The sequence below is a fragment of the Chaetodon auriga genome, chromosome 7, assembly GCF_051107435.1.
Source record: "Chaetodon auriga isolate fChaAug3 chromosome 7, fChaAug3.hap1, whole genome shotgun sequence".
NCBI lineage: Eukaryota > Metazoa > Chordata > Actinopteri > Chaetodontiformes > Chaetodontidae > Chaetodon > Chaetodon auriga.
This window is the reverse complement of record NC_135080.1, coordinates 10,799,959-10,824,558: the sequence shown is the minus strand read 5'-3', so window position 1 is coordinate 10,824,558 and position 24,600 is coordinate 10,799,959. Positions and strand designations below refer to the sequence as shown.

The 24,600-nt window shown below is 43.4% G+C and overlaps 1 protein-coding gene across 1 annotated transcript in view; it reads left to right on the top strand.

The window, feature by feature from the left end:
- ppp1r37 (protein phosphatase 1, regulatory subunit 37) overlaps nt 1–24,600 on the top strand; it is a 38,328-nt gene that overhangs the window by 11,463 nt on the left and 2,265 nt on the right. The window contains exons 2-12 of the mRNA XM_076734670.1: nt 8,131–8,228; nt 13,051–13,096; nt 13,230–13,330; nt 15,794–15,913; nt 17,899–18,049; nt 18,203–18,358; nt 19,174–19,286; nt 21,685–21,826; nt 21,918–22,084; nt 22,371–24,102; nt 24,196–24,281. Of these exons, the coding sequence (XP_076590785.1) occupies nt 8,131–8,228; nt 13,051–13,096; nt 13,230–13,330; nt 15,794–15,913; nt 17,899–18,049; nt 18,203–18,358; nt 19,174–19,286; nt 21,685–21,826; nt 21,918–22,084; nt 22,371–24,102; nt 24,196–24,272 (2,903 nt within the window). The 3' untranslated portion in view covers nt 24,273–24,281. The remainder of the gene's footprint in view (nt 1–8,130; nt 8,229–13,050; nt 13,097–13,229; nt 13,331–15,793; nt 15,914–17,898; nt 18,050–18,202; nt 18,359–19,173; nt 19,287–21,684; nt 21,827–21,917; nt 22,085–22,370; nt 24,103–24,195; nt 24,282–24,600) is intronic.

Genomic DNA, 24,600 nt, shown 5'->3' with positions numbered 1-24,600 from the left:
CTGCAGATGTGTGCAGACAGCAGATGAGGTATTTATCTGCAGTAGCTTGACTGAGGCTGGTACAGTCTTCACCACGTTCCCGTTCACTGGCAAAGTTTTTCTCCACATACAGAGTTTGCTTTTTCATTCTTAACTAGTGAAACCAGACTGTGAAGACAGTCAATGAGTCCTCTCTTTCTGCCAAGCCTCTCAGTTGTCTGTCTGTCTCTGCAAATAGCGTCGCGCCTTCCTCTGCACACATGCAAACACTTGTCTTTGCTTGTTTCCTCCATGTCGTTGGACTGAGGGGAGAAAGCGCAGCGCCTGTAGACTTTATGTTTGCACTTTGTTTCTTGTCAGCTGGACGACGAATAAGTGAGCAATGAAGGTACGAAGATGTGAGGGCCGAGACGGATAAACAGACTGACAGAAATTGAGTCAGACTTCTCTTGAATGCCTTCTCAACAATTCAGATATCCTTACTCTGTACTTATCCTTGATTTTGTGCAGTAAACAGCATTTCTGAAATATAATTCGTCATACAAATGTGGAGCAAGAGCTGGCATTGGATGATTTTTTTTTTTTTGTGCTAAGATGATGATTGTTGTCTACATCTATTCAGCACCTTCATATGGCAGCAGCGTCTGGGTACTGTAGGTGTGGTGTTAGCTTCTTTACAGCTCCTTGAAAGATGAGAATCACAGGTTTCTACAGGCCCTAAAGGTTTGGCTTCAACTTCATTTCAAAGGACTTCATAAGAAAATAGTCAGGGCCCTTACATGTTCCTTTTTAGATGTTTTTCAAAATGTCTGAAAGCAGGTTGAAAGCTCTTTTCATAAGTTTAGAGGAAGGGAGTTTTCACTGTTGCCCAAGTTCTTTGTAACTTTCCAGAACTAGCAATCCGATGGTCATGCTGCTTTTTGCAGAAACTGGCCAGGTGTAAGTATGTATTAAAAAAAAAAAAAAGAAAGAAAAGAAAAGAAAAAGTGGGCAGAACTCCAAGTCCACCACAAACTCTTCACAGTCCCCACAGTCCTACTTCCTCTGCTTGTTTTTTAAAAAATTGAACCATTATACACACAGTGGGAAATGCATTCATGTTTATGCTGCTTTATTATGCAGTGAAGAGTTTCTTGTCCTGCCTTCAAAGGTACCCGTTTTGAAAATGAGTAAACATTTGCAGAGGAGGAAGAAATCAAAAATTCAGATCCATTTCTCATTTACAGTTTACAATTTAGTGGGCTTTCATACACCACTCCACTCCTCTGTCCCAGTTAGACCAGCAAAAACTGAGTCTGGTACTGAAGCCCACACTCACACTGTGGGCACTGTGGGTCGATCCACTCTGACCTTTTGTGGGCCGTGGTGCAGGCTTTGACTGCGAGGTTAGGATGTTGTGCAGCAACAAAGGAGGCGAAGTCTTGTATTTTTAGCTGCTGCGTTTGATAATGGTTTTTGATGAGTTGTCAGACTTGAATGGCAAGAGGCTTGTTGGCCAGCGTTAACTGAAAATCAAATAACAGTGTTACATTGGTTTGATGAGTAGACATGAGGGATTAGCTGGATTTAATTAGGTACCATTATTGAAAATAAACCACTTGAAGAAGTGGTTTCACAGCTGATTACTTCTCTCTTGTTTTACACTCGTCAAGAAGACTTGTCAAGATATGTTTTCATGAACGAAATCATCTTAGAAACCGAGAATGAGGAAAGTGGGACGGCAGCCTGTGTCTATTAGAAGTTACTTCTGGTGGCATGATTGATCGTGGTTTTTTGTGTGCGTTAGTACCTCAACCATGACCTGCTGAACCTGTTTGTTTGTATGTTTCCCGCGTTTCATATACACTCCACATGAGCAGGACTGGGTAAGGCAAGTCTAACAGCTTTTAAAACACAGAAGAATATCAGTGTCACGACAAGGCATAAATACGCATTAACGCAACATTTAAAAGATGATACAGAAAATAAATTGCAGTAGGATTTAAAAAGTAAACATTCAAAAGAACAATGGACATGAATAGATGTTATGTTTTGTCAAACGTTGTAGTTTAAACCCATCAGCCCACAGCTGGCCAGGCACAGCGTGAAATGGGTGTGAATGACCGATTGCTTGTTTTGGAAAGTTACAGAAGTTGTCGGACACAGACCCACCTAATCTGACATCGGAAAGGTGTAGGTGTTGGGGGAGGCTGAGCTCTTTGAAACAGGCTGTTCTGACGGAGTGTACTGGCACCCTCAAAGACTGGTGATCTGTCCAGACGGAGCCCTTCCCATTGCCCAGTGCGTACTGGGATTGGCTCCAGCTCCCTGAAACCGAACCCCAAAACAGTTTAAAAGCAGTTGAGAAAATGGATGGATGCTGTATTGAGTTGCATTGTACTGGCAAAATAGTAGAAATACAAATAGGAAAGGCCAAAATCATCTTTGAAAAGTGCGTGAATGACTGGATTGTTTTTACAAGACTTGTACATGAAGTACAGGTGAGTTTCTTTTCGCAATAGAAATGTGACAGATACTGTATTTTCGAGGTAAAGTCTTCATACTGAGATGAAGTCTTAACTTCAGGCGTGTCATGTTCATTCACTGAAAACCTTGACCTCACCTTGTGCTTTCTAGCTCCACTACAATTAAGGTGTGGAAGGGAATTAGCAGGTTTAGCGAACATCTGCTCACATTCAATGCCTAACTGTGAAAAAAAAAAGTCTTTACAAAGCTTTGACCTACTGTTAATACAGCACACACAACATATGTGCCTGTACTTGTAGCAGCTCTGCCCGTTTCTCAGTTTAAGTAATTTATCTGTAATTTACGGCAGGCATACCTCCCTTGTTGCCTGCAGTTTTTCCTCGCCCCAAGATACCAATCAAACAGGCTGTGTACTGCAGCGCAGATGCAGCTGAGCCATAATTCATTAGGGTAGGAGTTGAAACAGACGCATCTTTCTGAAGAACTTAAAGTTCTTAAGTAAAGGTAAATCGGGTTTCCTTATACATTTTTTTGCATTCATGATGCACTTGACTGTTAGAAGGGCCTGCCCCAAAAAATAGATTATACCAAACTGATTTCCAGATCTCCTAGAATCCCTTAGGTTTAATTGCAGTGATTACTTTTGAATACCATCAGCCCATCTAAATCATGAGGGAAGGGGTTAGAAATGAGGAAAGCAATATAAAGAGCAACAGTTGTCATATTGCAGCATTTTTGAATAATGTCAGTATAGTATTATTAGTTAACGCCTCAAGATAGAAACACATTTTTTTTAAGTTCTGACGCAGTGAACATTTGATGTGAACGCTCATGTGACTGATCAGCTGTTTCCACTCCGGGAGAAGACAAAGCTGTTTCCTCAGATTACAGCTTCTCCTCATTGGTCCACTCAGATCTGATGTAACCTTCCTCACATTAATACATGAAACAGAAGATTGGCATATTTCCATTGTGTTTCATACAGTATTTTTACCATTCGAAGTGCGACTGGCTGTTTTTTGATTACATCATCTTGTTGCGCCTTCTTCGTCTGCAATGGTCTAATGGTTTTCTGACTGGAGAATTGCCACCTCCTACATCTTATCTTGCTGAACCAACTCCTAATATTAGCATAACAGTAGTGGTTGGAAAAAGCATTCATTTGTATTTTGTTTTTAGATGAAATTCGGTTAAAATTTTTGATACATTTAGATTGAAATCCAGCTACAGTTCAAAATGTTTGCTCCACTAAAGGCTAAATCTGCCCCAGCAAGATGGTGGCTCAAAAGCTCATCATCTGTCTTAACCATAAAGGCCGCAGTGCTTCATTTACCTCTGTTAATCTGAGTCAGCATTCTAGGTGCTGGTGTAGCAGCATCCACCTTTTTTCATTTTGCTCACAAGCACAGCGACGGCAGCAGTAAGTGATTTACTGTGTGTTGTTGTACAGTGGATGGTGGCCAACAACAACAACAAGGAGAAAAGGGGCGTGCTGCTCGTTCGTGTCATTTAGCAGATTGGCTTAGTCAAAGCAGAGATGTGCTCTCTTTCGTACTCTTTTGTCTCTTCCTCCTCTCTTCTCCCCATCTACGTCTGAAATCTCAGTCTGAGGTGTTTACAACGCAGCTGCCCTTCCCTTTATGCTCTCTCTCTTAACTACAACATGAAGAGCAGGTTTTGTGTATCAGAGGGATGGTCAGGACAAATTGAGGAAGGTGCGGCGCAACAAAGGAAATTTGGTGTCTGACTGCTTGACTTGGATTTATGAAATAATAATTGACACAATTTAAAGTGTGAAAACTGTGGCTGAACTCTGAGCACCCTGAGCTGAGGGAGTTTTCTGGGCATTAGTGGGTGAGATCAGAGTCAGACCTTCCTAAACTGGTTGGCAGTGATATACAATCAGTGCTGGCTAAACGTCACCTCTCTACTTCCTCTCACCTTGGTTTTTGAAGATGTTGTTTGGAGCAATTGTTTCCCCTCCCTCTCTTCCCCTTTTCTGTACCTCCTCATCGCCACTCCCTCTATACATGTACCAGCAGCACTGGAGGGAGTGCAATAAAACAAATACAGAGCAAGCAGAAATGTAGGCAACAGCTGTAGCTCAGCTCTTAATGATCCTGCAGAGCTGAAGCACACATCTCCGAAATCTCTCAAACACCGAGCATTTCACTACCAAGCAGCTCTCTCTCTGTTACTGGTTTTCCTTTTCACCACTTCCCATTTTCACATACTTGTAGTTTATTTTTTGCTGAGGTGTTCAATCTAAGCTTCCTTACACTGCTGCCTTGCTTTTGATTTCACTAGTGATAGATTATTTTTCATTAAAACAAATAAAATCATGTACTTTCTTCAGCGAGTCCCCATCTCACCTCCCCTTCTCCCTCTCTAATTAATGAGCTACTGTATGTGAGAAAATACTGTGCAGTAAGCATGGGACCCTTACCACCTCTGCTGCCCACCCTCAGACCCCACCTTTCCCTCAGGAAGTGTTTACACACACACACTTGCTCCACAGCGACTCTGCACAATAACACTTTTCCAAGGACACAGTGTTCACTGGACTGCACACTCTGTACTGTACAAATTTACAAGACTCTCACACGCTGGCAGCAGAGGCATTAAGGTTGGATCCACAGTTGCAGATAGTTTTTACAGATATAAAGCACAAATGTAAATGCAGATTAAGTGAGTAGTGCTTAAATACAACTTATTTTCTACCAGCAAAACCCTGGAAGCCGGCATGAATGATCGAAATCACCAGAGCAAGTTATTAACATGCTTTTGCTTAATTAAAGGACTATTTTTACACTGAGGGTGCAGATTAAATGAAATGTAGAAATTTGAGAAAAAGTCACAGATCCGGGCGGAAACCCATCACAATTAGAAGAGGCAAATCAAAAAGAAAAAATGGGCCTTGGCCCTAATGTGAAGCTGTGAAACAAAGCCAGAATGTCTGTCCATGTGTCTTCATTTTGTAAGACATTCAGGGTATTATCACAGAGCTGTGGGTATTAACTGTTAAGGCCGGGGACAAAAAGCATAAATGATTCATATGCACACTTAAACTGGCATTTTAGAAGTAAGAGCATGTCATGTAATTGATGTAAAGAACCGATCTTACATACAGTAGACCTCTTAATGCTTGGCAGTCTCCTTAACCTAGCAGGAGGTATGTAGGTTTGGAGGCAATATTGGTGTGGCTGCTGAAGTGAAGACTTGAAGGTAATTAAAGACTATCCTCGTACAAACATGGACTCTGCTCAGTTTTTAACAGCAGCGTTGTGCTGTAAGTGGTTGTTGGGTTCATTATACAGCAGTAATTAGTGTGAGGAAATTTTCTAAGGGCACATGAGTCGGACTGAAGTAAAGCTCCCATCCACCACCACAAAAACCCAGGGTTTGATTTCCGGTAGCAAAACTACTGCTTTGGTCATGTGGTCAGCACACAAAATTGGCCGTGTTCTCGGCTTTGAAGCCAGATGAGGGATGTCATCCTTGTTGTTGCACCAGCTGTTTCTACTGGTTGGTCAGGTGTATGCATATTTTCAGTTTGAGTCTTGAACCTACCTGTTCAGTATGCACCAACTGTAAGACTGCACTGGTCTCTGTTTGAGTGGCTGTCTGGTCTGAGTCTCAAAACAAATGAAAGAGGTGTTGTGGCCGTTCTCAATGTATTCATGTGGCACTGAGTCGCTCTTTCATTTACTCTCACACACACACACACACACACACACACAGGCACACAATTACTCCAGACTCACCGCAGTATTCGCTCTTGCAGTATTTTCAGCCATGGTCTGATGTTTGTAGGTTTCATTGAGACGGTGAACAACACAGTAGGTCTGACATACGTGGCTGCTCATGCAGGTTTTTAACCACCTCTTTGTCCCACCAGCAGGTTTTTCATTCTGACCTGACCTGACATGTGGATTCAAGCGTCCAAATCTACGCATTGCTAGTGCTGCTACTAGGGTCAATTCTGAAGCTATTTGTATAGAAAGAGAATGGTTTTCTAATTATTTGACATTTTAGTAATGCTTGTTGGTTCAGTCTGTTCTGTCACAGCCTCGTATAGATGGGGGGGGTGAACTTGAGAGCATGAGTTAAATACGGTGGGACACGGTGGGAGACAAAGGGGAGAGGAGATGGAGGCGACTGAAAAGTGAAGCGGACAGATTTTCACCTTGGTGAAAATGCTGACTGCAGCACAAAGTCAGATTCACTCACACACACACACACACACACACACACACACACACACACACACTCCAGCCAGCCCATGTGTTAGTGCAGTGGAAGCATGGGCACAGGTTCTGTCTGTATCAGCATACGTATCATTCTGTTTGTGTTTATCCCATTTCATGTCCTGATCTTTTTGGATTGCGACGTGCACATTCTTTGCATATTTTTTGTTCCTTTTCCTTCAATTCTGTCATTTTTTCCATCTTTCTTTACCCGAGTGTCTCACTTCATCTCTCAGCAGAGTCTCTCAGCCAGAACAGTGACTTTGAATGCTGCCTGGTCATCTGACTGGAGTTAGCCCCCGCAACAGTCTGGGAAGGCAGCAGCAGCCTGACCCACACGCACACACTCACAAAAAAAAACACACACACACACACACACACACACACACACCAAGAACAATACCTCCTTTTTGCTGACTTAAGTAGTGGAGTCCTTAAAAGGGTTACAATTTCTGATCCTCTCTGTCAAGCAAGTGCTCCCCAAGGCATACGCACAAACAGGTCACATCGAAAAAGACCATTTTCCAAGTGTTTCCCTGTCCAAGATTTCATCGTGTTGATCATTTTTACCAGTTGTGTCGGGAAATCCTTGACATGCAGGATCAGCATCGGGGAAGATGTCACTAAAGACCAATCCATTTCAGATGCTTTGTTTACTTTGTGAAGGGTGGCTGTCAGGAAATCACCATTTCAGTTTGTTGCACTTTCCTCACAAGCGCCTCTGCACACACAGCCTAATGATATGATAACATGTGCCATACTGCAACAGCATTGTGAGATGAAGAAAGGCCGACTAAATCATGTCCCAACTGTCCTGACTCATTATACAGCATATTACAGGAAACCATCAAAAGAAAACTGTCTTGCACTTAAGCTGTCACACATAGTTAAATTGGATTACTAGCTTGAAAGAGTGCAATGTGTAAGATGGCCAGAATTTTAGTTTAAAAAGTTCAAGAAATTAGCTAACGTTATTACCCAGTTCCAGAACCTGATTCTGTTGACCTTTGTGTAAACACAAGCACTCCCCCGGTGGTCCGAGCTCTCCGTTGGGGCAGACTCCAGTCAGCTAATAGGGTCACTAGCTGCACAGCTAACTGAGCTAGCTAGCTTATGGCAACAAGTAGCTACAGCAATCTATGAAGACAGAGTATATTGCCTATTTGTTTGGAGCTTCAACAGGTGGCCAATCCTCACGCATTGCACCTTTTTAAATATAATTAACAGGTTGATCAATGTCAACAGATGTCAGACAATATTAAAGGATGTGAGGGAAAAAACATGATCAGGACATTGTGTGTGTAATTTTTTCTCCCATCTGATTCTTGCCTGCATGTGTGAGCGTGTGTGTTTACCTCCTACGGGATGACAGATGTGCTCAAAGAAACAAAGCAATAAAGGCAATGCTAATCTTTTCTTAATGTTCTGTGTTTTTCAGCTCAGAATGTGACAATGGAGGAGATCCTCTCTTCCTACAAACAGGCCTGTCAGAAACTCAACTGTAAACCCATCCCCAAAGTGCTCAAACAAGTACAGGTGAGCTTCAGTTTAACACACACACACATGCACACCTAGCTAACTAATGCAGTTTGACACAACAGAGGGGTATTTCTATTTTGCCCACTGTCAGTGATATAAGTGGAATGGACAAAATAATAGAGACATCTGTCAGTATAATGCAATACAAATCAGCAGCACCACATACTGCAGCCTCCAAAATAACCATGCCCCACAGTATCAACAAAAATTGAACACTGCGACCTTCATGAGGGTAGTCAATTATTGCAAGACTGTTGTATCAGGCTGCATTAGTTTTAACATGGTGTACTTAATGATCAACTGAGTGTAGTTTCTGGATTTTTGTACTTTTTTCTCTTTTTCATAGCCTCAGCTGTTGTGTAACTCGATTTGTCTGCCGTTGGGACGGGAAAATATCCATTTCACCCAATGAGGGGAGAAAAGGTGATGAATGAAGTGGGCTGTTTCTACTTGAAATTATGTTATTTGCCACCTCTAGTGGAACATCATAATCCCCTCTTAAATCCCTTGGCAGAGTGGAAAGCCATCACAACCCCAGCCTGCTTAGCTCCTGCTTTTTACCCCTTTTTCACTCCAATTTGATGTGGCCAATTCCCTTTTACTTTTACTTCCCTTTCGCTGCAAACACTGCTGTCATGAAGCTGCTTTTTGATGGCAAAAGCTTCAACAGGAGATGCATAATGTGCTCAAAAGTGTATAATACACATGGCTAGAGACACAGCTGCGTGCTGCTCACATTAAGCAACAGCTTGGATTGATATATATAACTTGTCATGATGAAATTGCTGCCTGTTAATCGGAGAGCCTGACCTCCATTCATGGTCATCACGATGGCAACCATGAAGTCCGACGAGCAGCATCTTGACACACAGGGGAACCATACATTCAGCTTTGTATACATGCAAAATACTGAATAGGGTTAGTCGCATAGGGCAGGTGTTGGCTGAGCCCTTAACAAGAAGATTGGCGTGTGCATGCAGTGCAAATTCAAAACCACTGGTTTACAAATATCTGCATAAATCTCAAGGCTATACAGCATATATAAAGATAGAAACTAGTCCCATTGTAGCAACACTTGGCTTCGCTGTGTAGCCAGGAGCTGGACAAGCTGGCTGTGGACATGTCGGAAGTCCCGGTCTTTCCGCCCAAAAGTTCTTTGTAATTGTGAAGGTTCCTGTTTGTGAGGTTGAATTAAATGTAGTTCCAAGAATTACATCCTAAAAGTTTTCTTCTAGTGATGAAAAACATGTGGTTTGAGGGCATGGCGTGATGCACCACGGCATGACTCTGGGCAAGTGCTATGATAGCATCCAGCAGAGGTGGGCCTTTGTCCTTTTTCAACAAGGGTGGTTGTTACTCCCAACAGGCAGGCAAGTGTTTCATGTCTTTTTTTTCTGCCCTCTCTTGTGGGTTAGCCAACATAGTCATGTGTCCCATAATCCCTTCGCATAAGCAGTTCTTCAAATCCAGTGGGGGATGCCTCAGGGCTGTTTTTTTTTATATTTCTGCCAACCTTGTGCCTTTGTATGTGAATTGGTGCACGTGCTTTATCTGTATTGCGATTGTCAACATGTTCAAATGTTTCCTCATGTGGGAGCTGTTTCTACGCAATGTGAGACGGGTTTTTGTTACAGAGAACGAGAGGAAATATAAATGAATGGGCAGAGAAAACAAAAAGGCTCTTTAACCTCCCCCTCAACTAGATGTACACTACTCTGATTCCACTGCCTGTGGGGGGCAAAACTCCCAGGCATACTGTCCTAGAGTTAAAATGAGTGCAAGCAATATAATAATGCCTAATAAAGCAATATGTTTCATGTGAATATGTCAAAATAAATAATGGCCTGTCTGTGACCTTGAATGCCCTTTGTGTAGGTAAATAAATGCCCCACACATTACTGGAAATCTTATGTTGATCTGATACTGCTGGTAATCTGTGTGTGCAGGCATAATGGGTGCCTTTCTCTGTGCTTGTATTTGTGTGGGAATGTCCCATCACCAAACCAATTCCCCTCCAGTGAGACTGGTGGGATGATGGAGGAGCTGGCAGTGCTGGCCTTTGCAGCAGGGACACATTAGCACTTTTTCCTGTTTGTTCTGTCGCACAGTCACTGCAGCACACACTCATAAACCCTTAACTGGGCCTCTCCGCTGGGGCTTTGCACATTTGTACCTGCAGGTGTGTCTCCATGTTTGATGGATGATGTTGAAGTGAAGTGAGCCCCAGATGGAAACACATTTGTGATTCGAAGGACTCTGCAAAGAAGTCCCCACATGCTTGGTCAGCTGAGAAAGAGGAGTTGGGTTAACATCTCAGCTACTTGTGGAAATGCACATCTCTGTGCTAAGCTGCTGCTGTGAGCTTCATTTAGTCCTACAGTCTGGGTACATTTCCACTGGGAGTTGGCTGACTACATCACAGAGATGTCCCACCTTCTCCCATCCTTCCCTCCATCGTACTCTGCTTTTTTGTGATTGCTCATGTTTGCAATGTCTGGCTGCGTTCCATCCCTCCCTACCTCTGTAGTCTTTTGGTCCACATCCGCCCCCTCTCATTTCTGCTTAGTCATCCTTGCAGTAACCAGCCACATAAACAAGCCAGTCAGACCAAATGGCTGATCAGTGAAAGGGGGGTTTGCAAGAGGAGTTCAGCCGTTTACTGTTTTTTTCTTCTTTCCCTCTAAATGCTTTCTTTATTAAGACCAACTGCACTGTACACGTGGCGGCTTGCCAGGAGCCCTACAGCTTATGTGCATTTCTGTACAGTTGTTTGTGTCTGTGTGTTTATAAGGGTCACCATTTAGCAGCTACTTGTTGAATGCCTGCTCTACAGTAACTCCCACCAGAGCCTTGAGACCCGGACACTTGGTAGCCTTGTGTCACATTTCTGTTGCTGCAATTCCTTTGGGGACAAGTGGTTCCCTATTATGCAATGTCTCACATGCAGCCAGGGTGCTCACTTGATTTTCTCAGAAAATGCAGAAACTTGCTGTCTCTAGACTGGTTCAGCATGTCCAGAATAACGGAGTAAAATCTACATAAAATGTGTGATAAAGGATGGGACATGGGCATCCGCACTCTAAGACATGGCAACATCTATCCACTACGCAGACACCTACTCGTATTATGCCATTTAAGTACAGACGTATTCTTGTTCTCATTAGGGATGCAATTCAAAGGCCTTTTTTTCCTTATGCATCACCACCCGTCCTTTTCAATTAGACACCCATATGTCATATTTCTTTATTGACTTCAGGCTAGTGAGAAATTTTGCAGAAGGTAATTTGGCTAAAACACACTAGTGAAAACACAGCAAATATACAACAGAGGCACAGCAAGAGTCATCACGAATTTAATGAACAAGATCAAAAAGAGAATCTGTAGCTCAGTGTAGTCCACCCACACACACGCATACCACCACTCGTGCAGAGGCACACTGTGCGTCATCCTCTATTTTTGGCTTTTGGAAGGCTGTCAGAGAGGTATTTACACTGATAAAGTCATTCTCGCTGACAGGTGCCCATGTTAATTCAAGGTGAAGATGGTCTCACTGTTAAATTGCTCAAAATGTGTCTCGCCTTGTGTGAACGTAGTCAACACCATCTGAATGCTAAAGAACATCCAGAGTTTTTGAATTAAACCACAACGTACGGAGAAAATAGTGTTGAAATTTCTCACTTAAGCTGAATAAAGTGAGTGGTTCAGTCAGTTTCACAGCTGAATTATCTTTGCAACTGCTGCAGTGAGTTATTTAGTGTCACAGTGTTTTCTACTGTTTGTGTTATGACAATGCAGCTTTTTACATGTGGCATTTGTCACATAACATCATCATGTTTTAGGACCTGTTGAGTCACCCAGGAGGCCGTGAACCCTCAGTGCAACTAAACCATCATCAGAATGTTCAATCACACACATAAGTGGTGGCAGTGTGGTACGAGGGCAGAGGTTATGGAGTTCATGCTGAATGGGCCGGGCAGTCGACGAGAGAGAGGGATTTGCTGGTACATAGTTTCGAGGGCAGCACTCTGTGTTTTTGTGTTTGAGTGGGTGGTTGGGTGTTTTACCAGGGCGAGAGGTTAAATATCTTTCCACCTGTGTTGCTGGGGTGTCGGACTACATCAGGATAGATGACATGGTCCAGTTGAACACACAGACGGTTGCACATGCTCAGGTGTAAAGACTCAAATGGCACATAAAATGGGCTCACAGTATAATTGAGGCACGTTTAGGCCACCTTTCCATGGACCACGGCTGGCCCGCTTTCATGCCGCTGAGCTGCACTGCCTCCTGAGCAGGGCCAACTACAGCCAGCCTGGGACTCCCCTCTAAAAAGAGCTATGTCTTGCAGTAAACTGATGGCTCAACATGTGTGGCTGTGCTGCTGACTAAAAAAGGGATGTTACTGCTGATGCAACCCAAATATTTCCTGCTGCTGCTTCAATTTTTTCCCACCAGCGAACCAAGGGGAGGCTTTTATTTTGAAGCGTCTCTTGGAAATTTAATGTATTTGTCACCAAGTTAGCAGAGCTTCATTAGCAGTGCTATTATTGATAATTTGTAAATAAATAAGTCCATGCAGATAGGGGACATATTCTGCACTATTTGGTCTGTGGATAACATCTAGCTGTTAGATGGAGAGCTGCAGGCATCAGACTCTACAATGATTGTGCCTGAGATCTGTGTTTTATCTCCAGTAGTAATTTATTGAATTGCCTCCTGTATGATGTGAAAGTTTCAGCGTGTGAAAAGCAAAGTGTGCTGCCATGGAGTAATACACAAACTCAACTCTATCTGACGCTGCCTCCTTTTCTCTCTGCAGGAACTGAAAGACCTGACACAGCGAAATGAATGCTTAGACCTAAAAGGTAAGAACCAAAGCAGTCATACTGTGGGACTTGAGGCAATCAACAGATGCCAAGACTTTTTCATGTAGTGCAACAACATACAATGCGCTGCCACAAAATGCTTTATTGACCGGATGTGTGTGTGCTTCTGTAGGTGAGAAGCTGGACTACAAAGCCTGTGAGTCTCTGGAAGAGATTTTGAAGAGGGTCCAGTTTAAAGTGATTGACTTGGAGCAGACCAACCTGGATGAAGATGTAAGAAGATCCTGCATTTTAAACTTATCTCTGTCTCATTCCTATCCTTCATTTGTCTCAGTGCAGCTAGCACACTTCCAGGTTTCATCCTTAATTCATGCCTGTCTCTCTTTCTCGCCCTCTTTCACTCTTGCCTCTGCATTCGGTTCACTCTTACTGCATCGGCGGGATGTGGAGTGTTTTGTCATGGGTTTTCTGATAACTCCAGATGTCCACTTGTGTAAACACCATTAGGGACGTTTGGGCTCTAGACACGCACAGAAAGACAGTGCTGCAGTGTGGAGCAGAGGGGACAGGCCCGACCACTTCCTGTCATGCAGAGCTCTAAATACACTGTACAGCACTGTATCACACACAGACACAAGCTCTGCTCGTAGCCAGAGTCCCACGGGATACATTTCTTTGGGGAAGGAAGGGTCACTTGAATTACAGCTAAATTTTACTGATACAGGGTTTTACTCTATTTACATCTCCATTTAGCTGGATAAAGAAAAACACATTATTATGCAGTATGATTAATACCAGGTATAAATGCATGCAGAACAGATTGGGAAGGTGATCAGGTTGTCCAGTCTTTCCTCGTGACCACATTCTTAAGAAAAAAAGAGATGAACTCATATTATAACAATGGGTTATGATAATAATGTTCCTTAATCCCACATAAATGGTCCACTGAAAGAGCAAAGCCTGATTCATCATCACATAAAGCCATGAAATATCGGTATATACGATTATACAGACATCAGAGCTTCAAATAATCCAACCAAATGCAGAGTGACATATACACCTTTCTCACCCAACATGTAACTCTGCCCCAGAAGTGTGAATGAAGTAGCTGAATGAGTCGGTGATTGAGTCCCCAGAGAGCAGCATCTCAGTCCGAGACAAGTTTTCTCGCCTTGAGCTCAGATGAAATGAGACGCTGAAAGGAGAAAATACTGAGCGAGTGTTGTTAGAGGAGGCAAGAAGGGATGAAGGTGGGATAGAAAAGGAGTCGAAAGGGGAAGTGACAGCTTCATCTTTGAAGTGAGAGACGTACAGTAGATGGTTTGATTTGGCGGGGCGTCCTATCTGCAGTAGTGGCTTCTTGTTGGGAATGATTTGGGAGGATGAAAGGAGAGAAAATAGACTTGGGGATATGTTTTAAAGGAGCCTAGGGAGGAGCAGGCATGGGGAGCACTAACCCTGTCTGACTCTTATTGGAATGGATGTGACTCATCTTCCCCCACCCTGTAGATAAACACACTTGTGTGTGCTCAGTAATGTCTCCCAGTACACACACACACATACAAGAGGAAAAGGTTATGAGACGCTATGCAACAGCCTGTCTGATTTCGTTACTTCTCATCAGCTTCACCCAAACTCCCGTTTTAATCTCCTGCAATTTGCTGCACAGGAGGAAATTCATCTCTGGCTGTTTATTTCTGTGGTTTTTAAGTTTGCCTTTAATTGTTGCCCAGTGAAAGACATGAGGGACAACGAGTCCACATATGGGACACAATGACCCAGTAGCTATTTTTTGTGTTAAAATATGGTAATAAGTTGTTATGTAATGAATGCAAGTGGGGAAAATGCTGAAAAGCAAAGCAACCAGAAATCCGGCCTCACTCCAGTGTCATCAACACCTTTTCATAGTCTGTATGGATGAAAGAGATGCACCCGCACAGCACCATTAAAACCGAGAGGAGATTAAAACACTCTGATCACATGAGTGCTCTCTGGCCTTATGCTGCATCACCTGATTTTTCACTTCAGTCCTGCGTCTGCTCCTGGCCAAAACAGGCTCTCATTATCTATGATTTCACATCATTTTTCAGCCTGTAATGAATGACACTTCTCACATTATCTGCAGGGTATAACCAAAATGACCTGGAAATTAAGTCATTACTCTGTTCTGCATACACAATCAGCCACCGTGTTTATACTCGAGTAACAGTTGTAAGTAATTATTTGAGCAAAAATGCAAAACCTGAGATTGTTCCAGCTCCTCAGATGTCCGTTTTATGTCATTGTAACCTGAATATTTAGAATTTGGACAAGACGTCATTGTGAGCTCATTGGGATGTTTCACAAAGTTCTCTTATTTCACAGAGCAAACTATTAATGGGTTAGTTGTGAAAATAAGCTGCAGATCATAATGACAATCTGGAGCCTTCATACATTTTCATGTGTTCACTGGTTACTTCATTTGCACCTGTAGAAAGTGGCCCAGACAGGTGTCTCTTCCACCCCACCTGAGGCCCTCATGCAAACACCTCAGCAGCTCTTACCTGTCCTGAGGGACTGTTTCTGTGGCAACCACAGCTGCTGCACACTGCGTCTTGTGACCTCTCTTTCAGGGTTGTGATACTGTGACCAGCGGTGTTATTTGTTTAAATCTGTTGGATTTGAATCTGAAATGCCACCGTGGTTAATCACTTTCTCTTTGGCTTCTGTTTTTCGCCTCCTCTCTGTGCTTCTCAGGGTGCATCAGCTCTGTTCGACATGATCGAGTACTACGAGTCAGCCACACATCTCAACATCTCCTTCAACAAGCACATTGGCATACGGGGATGGCAGGCAGCAGCTCACATGATGAGAAAGGTGAGAGATCACGGTACACAATAAGGACGGATACAATAGACAAGTTCAAGGACCGTAAAGTGCAATGAATGAGAAGTGCTGTCAGGATGTATAGCAGTAGACAACGGAGACATATATATGGTGACAGCAATAGAGCCATTAGCAGTACAAAAATCTTAAAGTTTACAGGGCTGGTATAAAGTCTTTAAAGTTTTGAAAATGCTTAATTTTGGAATATGCTTTAACTGGAATATCCTCCTTGGAAAATGCTTGATTTTTAACATAACTTGGTGCTTCATCAGCAAACCAGGTGCCTTGAAAGTGCTTAAAAAGCTGCACGAGCCCTGGATTTAAGGCTGTTCCACAGTGCAACACCAGCGCAAATAGTAATGTTAAGGAGAGTACAGGTTGAATTGTGACAGAACAAACGAGGTTATGGCACTGAAAGATTCTGAGGATGGATGGTAAAAGTAATCATTTGTTAAATAAAAAAGCAGTGTGATGGATGACACTGGAGTGCGTTTGTTGTCGTCAGCGAGAAAGCTCTTCAGGCTAAAGACCAAACTGTGTGCAATATTTCACGCCATGTATTTTGTTTGGCCAGTGAAAAGGATGTTTGGCCTTAAATACCACTGACTTCAAGTCAAGTATTGTCCTCTGCTTCTCTAATTGTAGCTCCGTGCCCAGAGGAGAAGATCGATCTTTCCACTGATTTTATCTCTGTCTGAACTTGTGTCGTGCAGAGCTGCTGCTCTGTCAGCACTCAGACATAAGGGTCGGCCTTTCCTCGCTTCCCAAGTCTTGACTGTGCCCTGTACGCTGTACTTTGACGTCAGTCATCACTTATTACTGTTAGGAATACAAATGGGTTGCCAGGCAAACACATTAATGTATCACCTTTCAAGCAGTATGTGTGAGAAAACACACGGACACAAACAGCTGCATGTTAGTTTGAGCTGTTTTTTTGTGAAGGAACTGCGTGTCAGAGGAACAGAGACATTTCTCTGTATATCATTTCATACTGTCTGCTGCCTTAAGATGTGAAGTCTGTGATGATGCATACAAAAACATATCACAATGAAAAGTCGCTGTTTCATTTGCATATTAGGTGACTAGATTGTGGATATTTTGGCTGCCTGTCCTGGCAGTGTACCAAACTAATCTGTTTGCCAAGCAGCAAATTACTTTGCAGTCTTGATTATGAATATTGTGGCATATATATTAGATCCGGTTCATTACTTTCCCTCCTCGAGGGGAGAAACAACATATTCTTAATCACACTTACTAACACAATAACTGTTCACAAAAAATGTATGAGCGCCACAGTCGACTGTGTCTGAGGAGCTGATTTGTCATCTGATCACTGTTGGTAGCTAAAGGAATTCCCCTGCCTTTAAGCATTGAGTGTCTGATGGTAAATGAAGAGCTGCCTGGAGGCACCGCACACGTATTCCAGCTGGTCGATTGTTTGTGTCGTAGCTTGTAAATAAAGTCGTCGGAGCTCATTCAGGAAAGTCCAGTAGATCTTAACAGACTGATGCTTCGAACGTGTGTGTGTCCTCGAGTCCCTGAGGTGAGATCTTGGATTGGAAGTGCTTCGGTCTGGGCAACAGTGTGCATACAAGTCATCTTTGTCATTCACATCTGTTGAGTCTGATGTAGAAGACCTTCATGAGTTGCCACCGGTTTACTCAGGTGACCAGATTGGTTTGGGAATAAAGTGTAAACTCATCCAACTAGAGGATAAAGGATGCAAAGATGGAAAATGAGTGTTAATGTGTGAGGTCACCTCCCTCCAGGCCACAAGACAACCTCATCTCAAGATCTACATTAAACCTCAATAATTACTCTTCCTGCTGTTTATAGTTCTGTTCCTTTACTACGCAAATATAGTTTTCATCACAATAACAAGGACATTATTTCACACACTGCTATGGTGTCTGATATGGATGTGTGCACTTTCATCATACTTACTAATTTTATCCCTGCTGGTGTTCCCCCCTCAGACGAGCTCCCTGCAGTATCTTGATGCACGTAACACTCCCCTGCTGGACCACTCGGCTCCCTTTGTAGCACGAGCGCTCAGGATCAGCGGCAGCCTGGCGGTCCTCCACCTGGAGAATGCTGGCCTGTCTGGCAGACCGCTCATGTTACTGGGTAAGATAGGCAGAGTGCCTGAGGGGGGGTGGGCCTTCAGTTTCAGAGAATCCTAACCCCTGAATTCAGTCCTCTGCTCCTGACATTTGTTTTTATTCTTATTCTTTCACTCTGTCTCCTTCTTCTTCCACCACCTTCCTTTATCATTTACAGCTACAGCTCTGAAGATGAATATGAACCTGCGGGAGTTGTACCTGGCAGACAACAAGCTCAATGGCCTGCAGGACTCAGCCCAACTTGGCAACTTGCTCAAGTTCAACTACAATATTCAGATCCTGGACCTGCGCAACAACCACATCCTAGACTCTGGTACGCAGCACTAACGCATACAGGAGCATAACTGTTACAGAGCCTTGCATGTTTTTTTCAGGGTCGTTTAAAAGATTTGTTTGGACATCGGAAAACTCAGATAAGATTAATCTGTTGATCCCTGTGGAGAAATTATGATCATTACATGCTACAGGCTTTTTTTAAACACAATCCCAAGCTTATTATGTTTGATAATTTGGTGTCATTTAAATTCATAATATCTTGACATTTTGCCATCTTTCTTTGTTTTTTTTCTCTTTTTTGACAGTTTTATCCTGATATATTTGTCACCACTGAATAAGTTAATAAGTACAGTGCAATTGATTTGGATTTTACTGCATTATGTGGCCAAACACTGTCAAATATCCCTGTTTGGAGGTCTGTATAACAGACTGACTTATGGGCTATTAATAATGTGTTAGTCTTGGTGTAAAAATCTATATTTTTTGTTTTGCTTTCCACCACTGCACACAGTATTTTTCATCAACACTTGATCAATAGATGCACAAAAAACACTGAACTCATTCTAGCTGCAACAGTTATTTGACCATTATGCACACTGAGCGCTTCCAGATGCAAATACACACGATGTGGCTATGGCTCATTTTTTTAGCGGTTTTCAAGGAGAAGTTCCTGAACAGATCAATTTTAAATATGGACAAATATTGTTTTTCCTCCAGCGCACTTAGAAAGTGAAGAAAAAATACATGACAACGCAAACAGACTCCCTCAAATGAAACATTTTATTTTAGTTCACGTGATATTTTGTTAATATTGTGGTAATTTTAGCTCTGTCTGTCTGTCTGTCTTCACAGGTCTGGCCTACGTGTGTGAAGGACTAAAAGAGCAGAGAAAAGGCCTCGTAACTTTGGTGCTATGGAACAACCAGCTCACACACAACGGCATGGGCTACCTCGCTGCTGCACTGGTACACACACACACACACACACACACACACACACACACACACACACACTCTCACCCGATAAAGCCAGTCTGTGCACTTATCAGATGTGTGTATAACAGCACAGGCAGGGAGAATTCAATTTTCTCCTCATTACCCTTATCAGAGCAGTGATCAAAGTAGGGCTCTGCTGTTTGTTTTACACTCTTTTCTCATCATATCTGTTCACGTTGGGCAGCTGGATCTCAGCTTTCTGCCCCATGCACACATTTTACTGTAGCTCAAGTCTCTCCTACACCTGATATGTGAGTGTGTTTCATTTGTAAGAAAGGATTGTACTGATGGAAAAAGTCATCTTTGCTGGAGTATTTCTCAGTCTGTCCAGTTCACCACCAGCAGCATGTAGCAGCTGGTTTATTTCCCAGTTAACAGTACCGACGTGTTAAGGATTATCTACAAGAGGTGGACGTAGCAGTTACGCAGGCTGCATATTGACCTCCTTTTTTTAAAACAAATACGATTAAAAACTTTGCATTTGCTGTGTCATTGTTAGACGAATTACTCATATTTGCATTTCACTGGAGAACCCGTTAACTGATTTCCTTGTGTAAACTCAGGTGTGTAGGTGAGAGATTAGCGTGCTGTGTAGATAGGTGTTGTTACGTCTGATGTGAGCGTATATTTCCACTCAAGCGCCTCCTTAATACACCTGACATTTTGTGCGGCCGCATCTCGCTCGGTGAACAGATGTGAGCTCAGGCTCTGGTCTTTGCGTCGCACCGTTTCTCTCGGTTCTTCTTGGTTTGATTTCACAGCAGTCGGGTGGAGATAATCCATTACTGGTCTCATGTCTGTTGTTGAGTGATAGCGTCATTATCTTCACACTCGTTGCTCACTTGTTTTAGTGCTGCAGTGTTTAAGCGTAGATGCTGCTGAGTCATTAGAGTCAGCCCTGTCAGAGTGAGATCATTTTTTATGCTGTTTTTAGTGTTTTGTTACAGTTTTGTCATATTAATAGAACCACAGAAAATTTGACAGACACAGCAAACATTGAAGGAGTAGAATACAGCATGTTTTTTGCTCACATTGTTCTGAGTTCAGTGCTGTTTTATGAGAGGAGATTACCTTTGTTGACCCAGTGTTATGTCTACAAAACTCTCCATTTGTTCAAGATGAGCAGTGTTACAGTGAAGCTTGAATGTTGCTCGTGTTTGACTTCAGCCTGTTAGCTGCTCATATTAGTTTTCTCAATGACACATGAATCAAGATAATCAGCTGAATCTATCCTCAAAATGTACCTTTTTGTTTATTCTCTCTCTCTCTCTCTCTCTCTCTCTATATATATATATATATATATATATATATATATATATATATATATATATATACACACACACACACACACACACACACACACACACACACACACATACATATATATACATATCACTAAAACATACAGCTGTTATTACTGTGATTGATGTTATTTATTGCTTCAGTCCATCCATAAAGGGAGGGAAGTGAATGGTAACTATTGATCAGATTAAAGATTATATTAAATATTATTCAATCTAGTGAATGACTTTGCTTGTTGTGTGTTGTTAATTACAAAGAATTATGACACAGAAGTCCTTTTATTTTTAGAAACACGTGACGATTTTCCTTGTGGATTTTAAAATGCTGCATTTTTGAGCTCTTCCAAGAAATCTGTTTGATGGTGGTGTTTACTGAGGCTTGTGAGATGTTGCAGGAGACACATAAATGGCCTAAAAACCCCAATTCATGCTGATAGATAACATCCCATGACTGCCCTTGCTGCTGATATAACCCTGGAAACAATGACTGTGTACTCAATTGGCAGAATAAAATGAGAGGGTAACGTTGGGCATTTGACAGTAAGGTAAGGAGAAAAAGCCTGTAAATAGACAAAATGAATAGAGATTTCTAGTGAAAAGATGTGTTTAGGTCTCAAACCTACAGCTCTGGCACTCACTGAGAGGTTTAAATAGGCATTCAACATATTAGCGATAGCTTAACAGGAAGGATAAGTGGAAGGAGTCTTATTATTCAGCTCATTAAATAATAAACTGCGGCCTGCAAGGAAATATCTACAGTCTATTCCAGAAGGACTCTCAGTGATGTCAGAACTCTCCACAGTTAAGAAAGATCCATAATGCATAATTTAAACATAAAAGCTAATGCATAAATACATGCTGTCTTTGTCAGAAAGCTAAAATATACATAAAATATTTGACAGTCTGTTGGAAATGACTGGCCTGTGTCATAACACAGGTTTCATAAACACCATGAAACACATGGTGCACTCAGTATTAGCATAATGTGGTTTTATAACTGCACTCTCTCGTCTCTGTTCACATTCAAAGACAACATCAAAGCTTTTCTCTCTGCTCTGCTGTTTCAGCCATGCACCCAGAGTCTGGAGACTCTGAACCTCGGCCATAACTCGGTGGGTAACGAAGGGGTCCACAAGCTGAAAGACGGACTGATTGCCAACCGCTCTGTGCTCCGACTGGGCCTGGCTTCCACCAAATTGTCCTGCGAAGGTGGGAACCGGTACCTGTGTGCCTTTGCTTCTGCAGTTTTGTGGAGGATTTTTTTGCATTTTTTGACATTTTTCTGTCATCTGCGCTGTAGGAGCTGTGGCTGTGGCTGAATTCATCGCTGAGAGCCCCAGACTGCTGCGCCTCGACCTTCGAGAGAACGAGATCAAGACGGGTGGACTGATGGCTCTGTCGCTCGCCCTGAAAGTCAACACCTCTCTGCTGCGCCTCGACTTAGACCGGGAGCCCAAGAAAGAGACTGTAAGCATGGGGACAAGGCATTGGGAAAGGGATAGAGGAGAAGAGGTAAAGGACAGAATATAGTCCAAAACAGACATGGACATTTATCCTGCATTGAGTGTCTGTTTAAGCGTTTGTTGGCATGAGTTTTTCAGGTCAACAAATCGCATGAAAACAACAAAACCAACAATGAATGTAAACTCTTATTCCTTCTGGGATTTTTACGTCTTTATTAGATGTAAGAGTTCTGTTTATTTTGATGTTGTGGTTTATGTTGCATGTTTCAGACATATTATTTGTCTCTCAGGTGAAGAGCTTCATCGAGACCCAGCGTGCCCTTCTGTCCGAGATCCAGAATGGCTGCAAGAGGAACTTCATCCTGGCTAAGGAGAAGGAGGAAACTGAGCAGAAGATGAGGCAGTCGGCTTCCATGGCTGAAATCGCCACCGAGGATGGGACCACAGAAGAGGAGGAGCAACCAGCATCAGAGGAGAGAGAGCAAACAGAGAGGAAAGAGGGGGGAGAAGGTGAAACAACAGGAAACGAAGGACAGACGAGCAGCCAGTCAGGGGCGAGCGCTGAGGCAGGCGTTCCTCAGATGAACCTGGAGTCCGACTCAGACACTGAAGATGAGGAGGAAGAGGAAGTGGTAACAAAGTCCTCTTCCACTTCAAACTCCACTATTCACTTAAACCAGACTGCCCTTCAAACCCAGACAGAGGTTGCACAGCCTCTCCTCAGTGCCTCACATACGTCCTCATCCCCGGCGGCCTCACCTGCTGGCGGGCCGAGCGTCATTTCTGGTATCACCGTCACAGAGTCTTCAGTTCCTCCCGGGACCCCTCCGTCTCCTGGTCGCTGTATATCTGTCTCTAGTCCAGGGAGGGGTCATAAGATCTTCATGGTAACTCGAGTGGAGAGCCCACCTGAGCAGCAGCAGCTGCAACTCCAACTGGGCACACCTGCAGCTCCCAGCCAGACTAAACAGGCCTCGGAGAAGCCTGCAGACGTCAACACACCCACAACACAGCAGACACAGCCGTCACCCTCATCTCAAACACCCACACAAACACAACTGACACAGGAGGACGTGGAGGACAGCGCACCTGCTCCGTCAACAGACTGTAAACGGACAGAGCAGAGCCCTGTAGCGCACTTAGTCACCGCACCAAATACTACACAGACCCTCACACTCGAGCCACAGTCTGCAACTCAACCCACGGGGGATGTGACAGCCAGCACTTTAGACCCAGGAGAGACGGATCCAAGTCAGCAAGCACCAGCCTTGCCTTCAGATTCAGTACAGCTCACTGAGGAGATAGCAGAAGGCACTAAAAGCCCCCAGCCTGAGCCCACTAGTGTTAAAGGAGAGGAGGAGGAGGAAGGTCATAGAGAAGATGAGAGACAGGTGATGTCCCCTGATAGCACAGAAGGAGAGTGTAGACAGTTGGACAAACTGGGTCAAACCCAGGCTAGTATCCCCGCAGTAGAAACGCAGCAGCAGCCGTTAACCTCTGCTCTTGAACAGCTACAGAATGAGCTTGCATCCGCATCAGAGGAGACCCAGTCACAGAACCAAACAGAAGAGGAAGAAGAGGAGGCACTGGAGGAAGCACCAGCCACCTTGTCAGAAAATGAAAAACCCAGTTTAACAGGGAACAAGTACAGCCAGCCAAGCCAAGAGGAACCATGTCCAAAGCAGCAGACAGAGGCAGATGAACAGGGAGGACAGCCTGTTCTCTCTGCCCAGACTGATGAACAAGCACCATCTGTCACTCAAGGTGGAGCTCATGAGTCAAATCCTCCAGCAGGGGAAGCTTCAAAGAGTCTCGAACCTGCCCCAATCGCACCCGTGTCCCCGGCCCAAGTGGAGAATTCGCCCGACGAGAGCTCTGCAGACGAGGACGAGTGTTTTGCCGAGGCCCCAGAGGAGGAGGAGGTCGTCGGCTCGGCTCTGCCCAACGGCCTGAAGCCCGAGTTCTCCCTCCATCTTCTCGACACTGAAAGCCCCAAACCCGGCAGCTGTGTGATGGAGCACGGTGAGTCGCTGTAATCGCTGATCTCTGAATGATAAGTTGGTTTTTGATGTGACAATCCTGTACGATAATGAATCTAATGTGTTGTTTGTGTAGTGAGTGTCAGCTGTGGACAAGAGCTGGAGGAGCTGCTGCTAGAGGCCAGTTTGGAGACAGGGAGAGACGCACCGTGAGGCTGCGAGGTAAACGTTTATCATGTATGAACAATGAAATTTATCACGGAGGCATAGATTAATCATCGTACTGTTGACGTGCTGTAGCGTTTCCATGAAAAAGTGACTTCAACCTGCAGAATTTACTTCTTCAAAGGCACTTTGTCTTTATTAGTGACTTGATGTTGAACAAGTGGGTCTGAAAACAAAGTCAAATACAACAAGACAAGTTTTCTTTAGAATCCTTCGAAATCAAAACTTAAAATTGTGATAAGTCAAATTTATTCAACGCGTCTGATTTAAGATGTTTCCAAGAATAAACTGTTGACACTAACCAGATTCTGTGCTC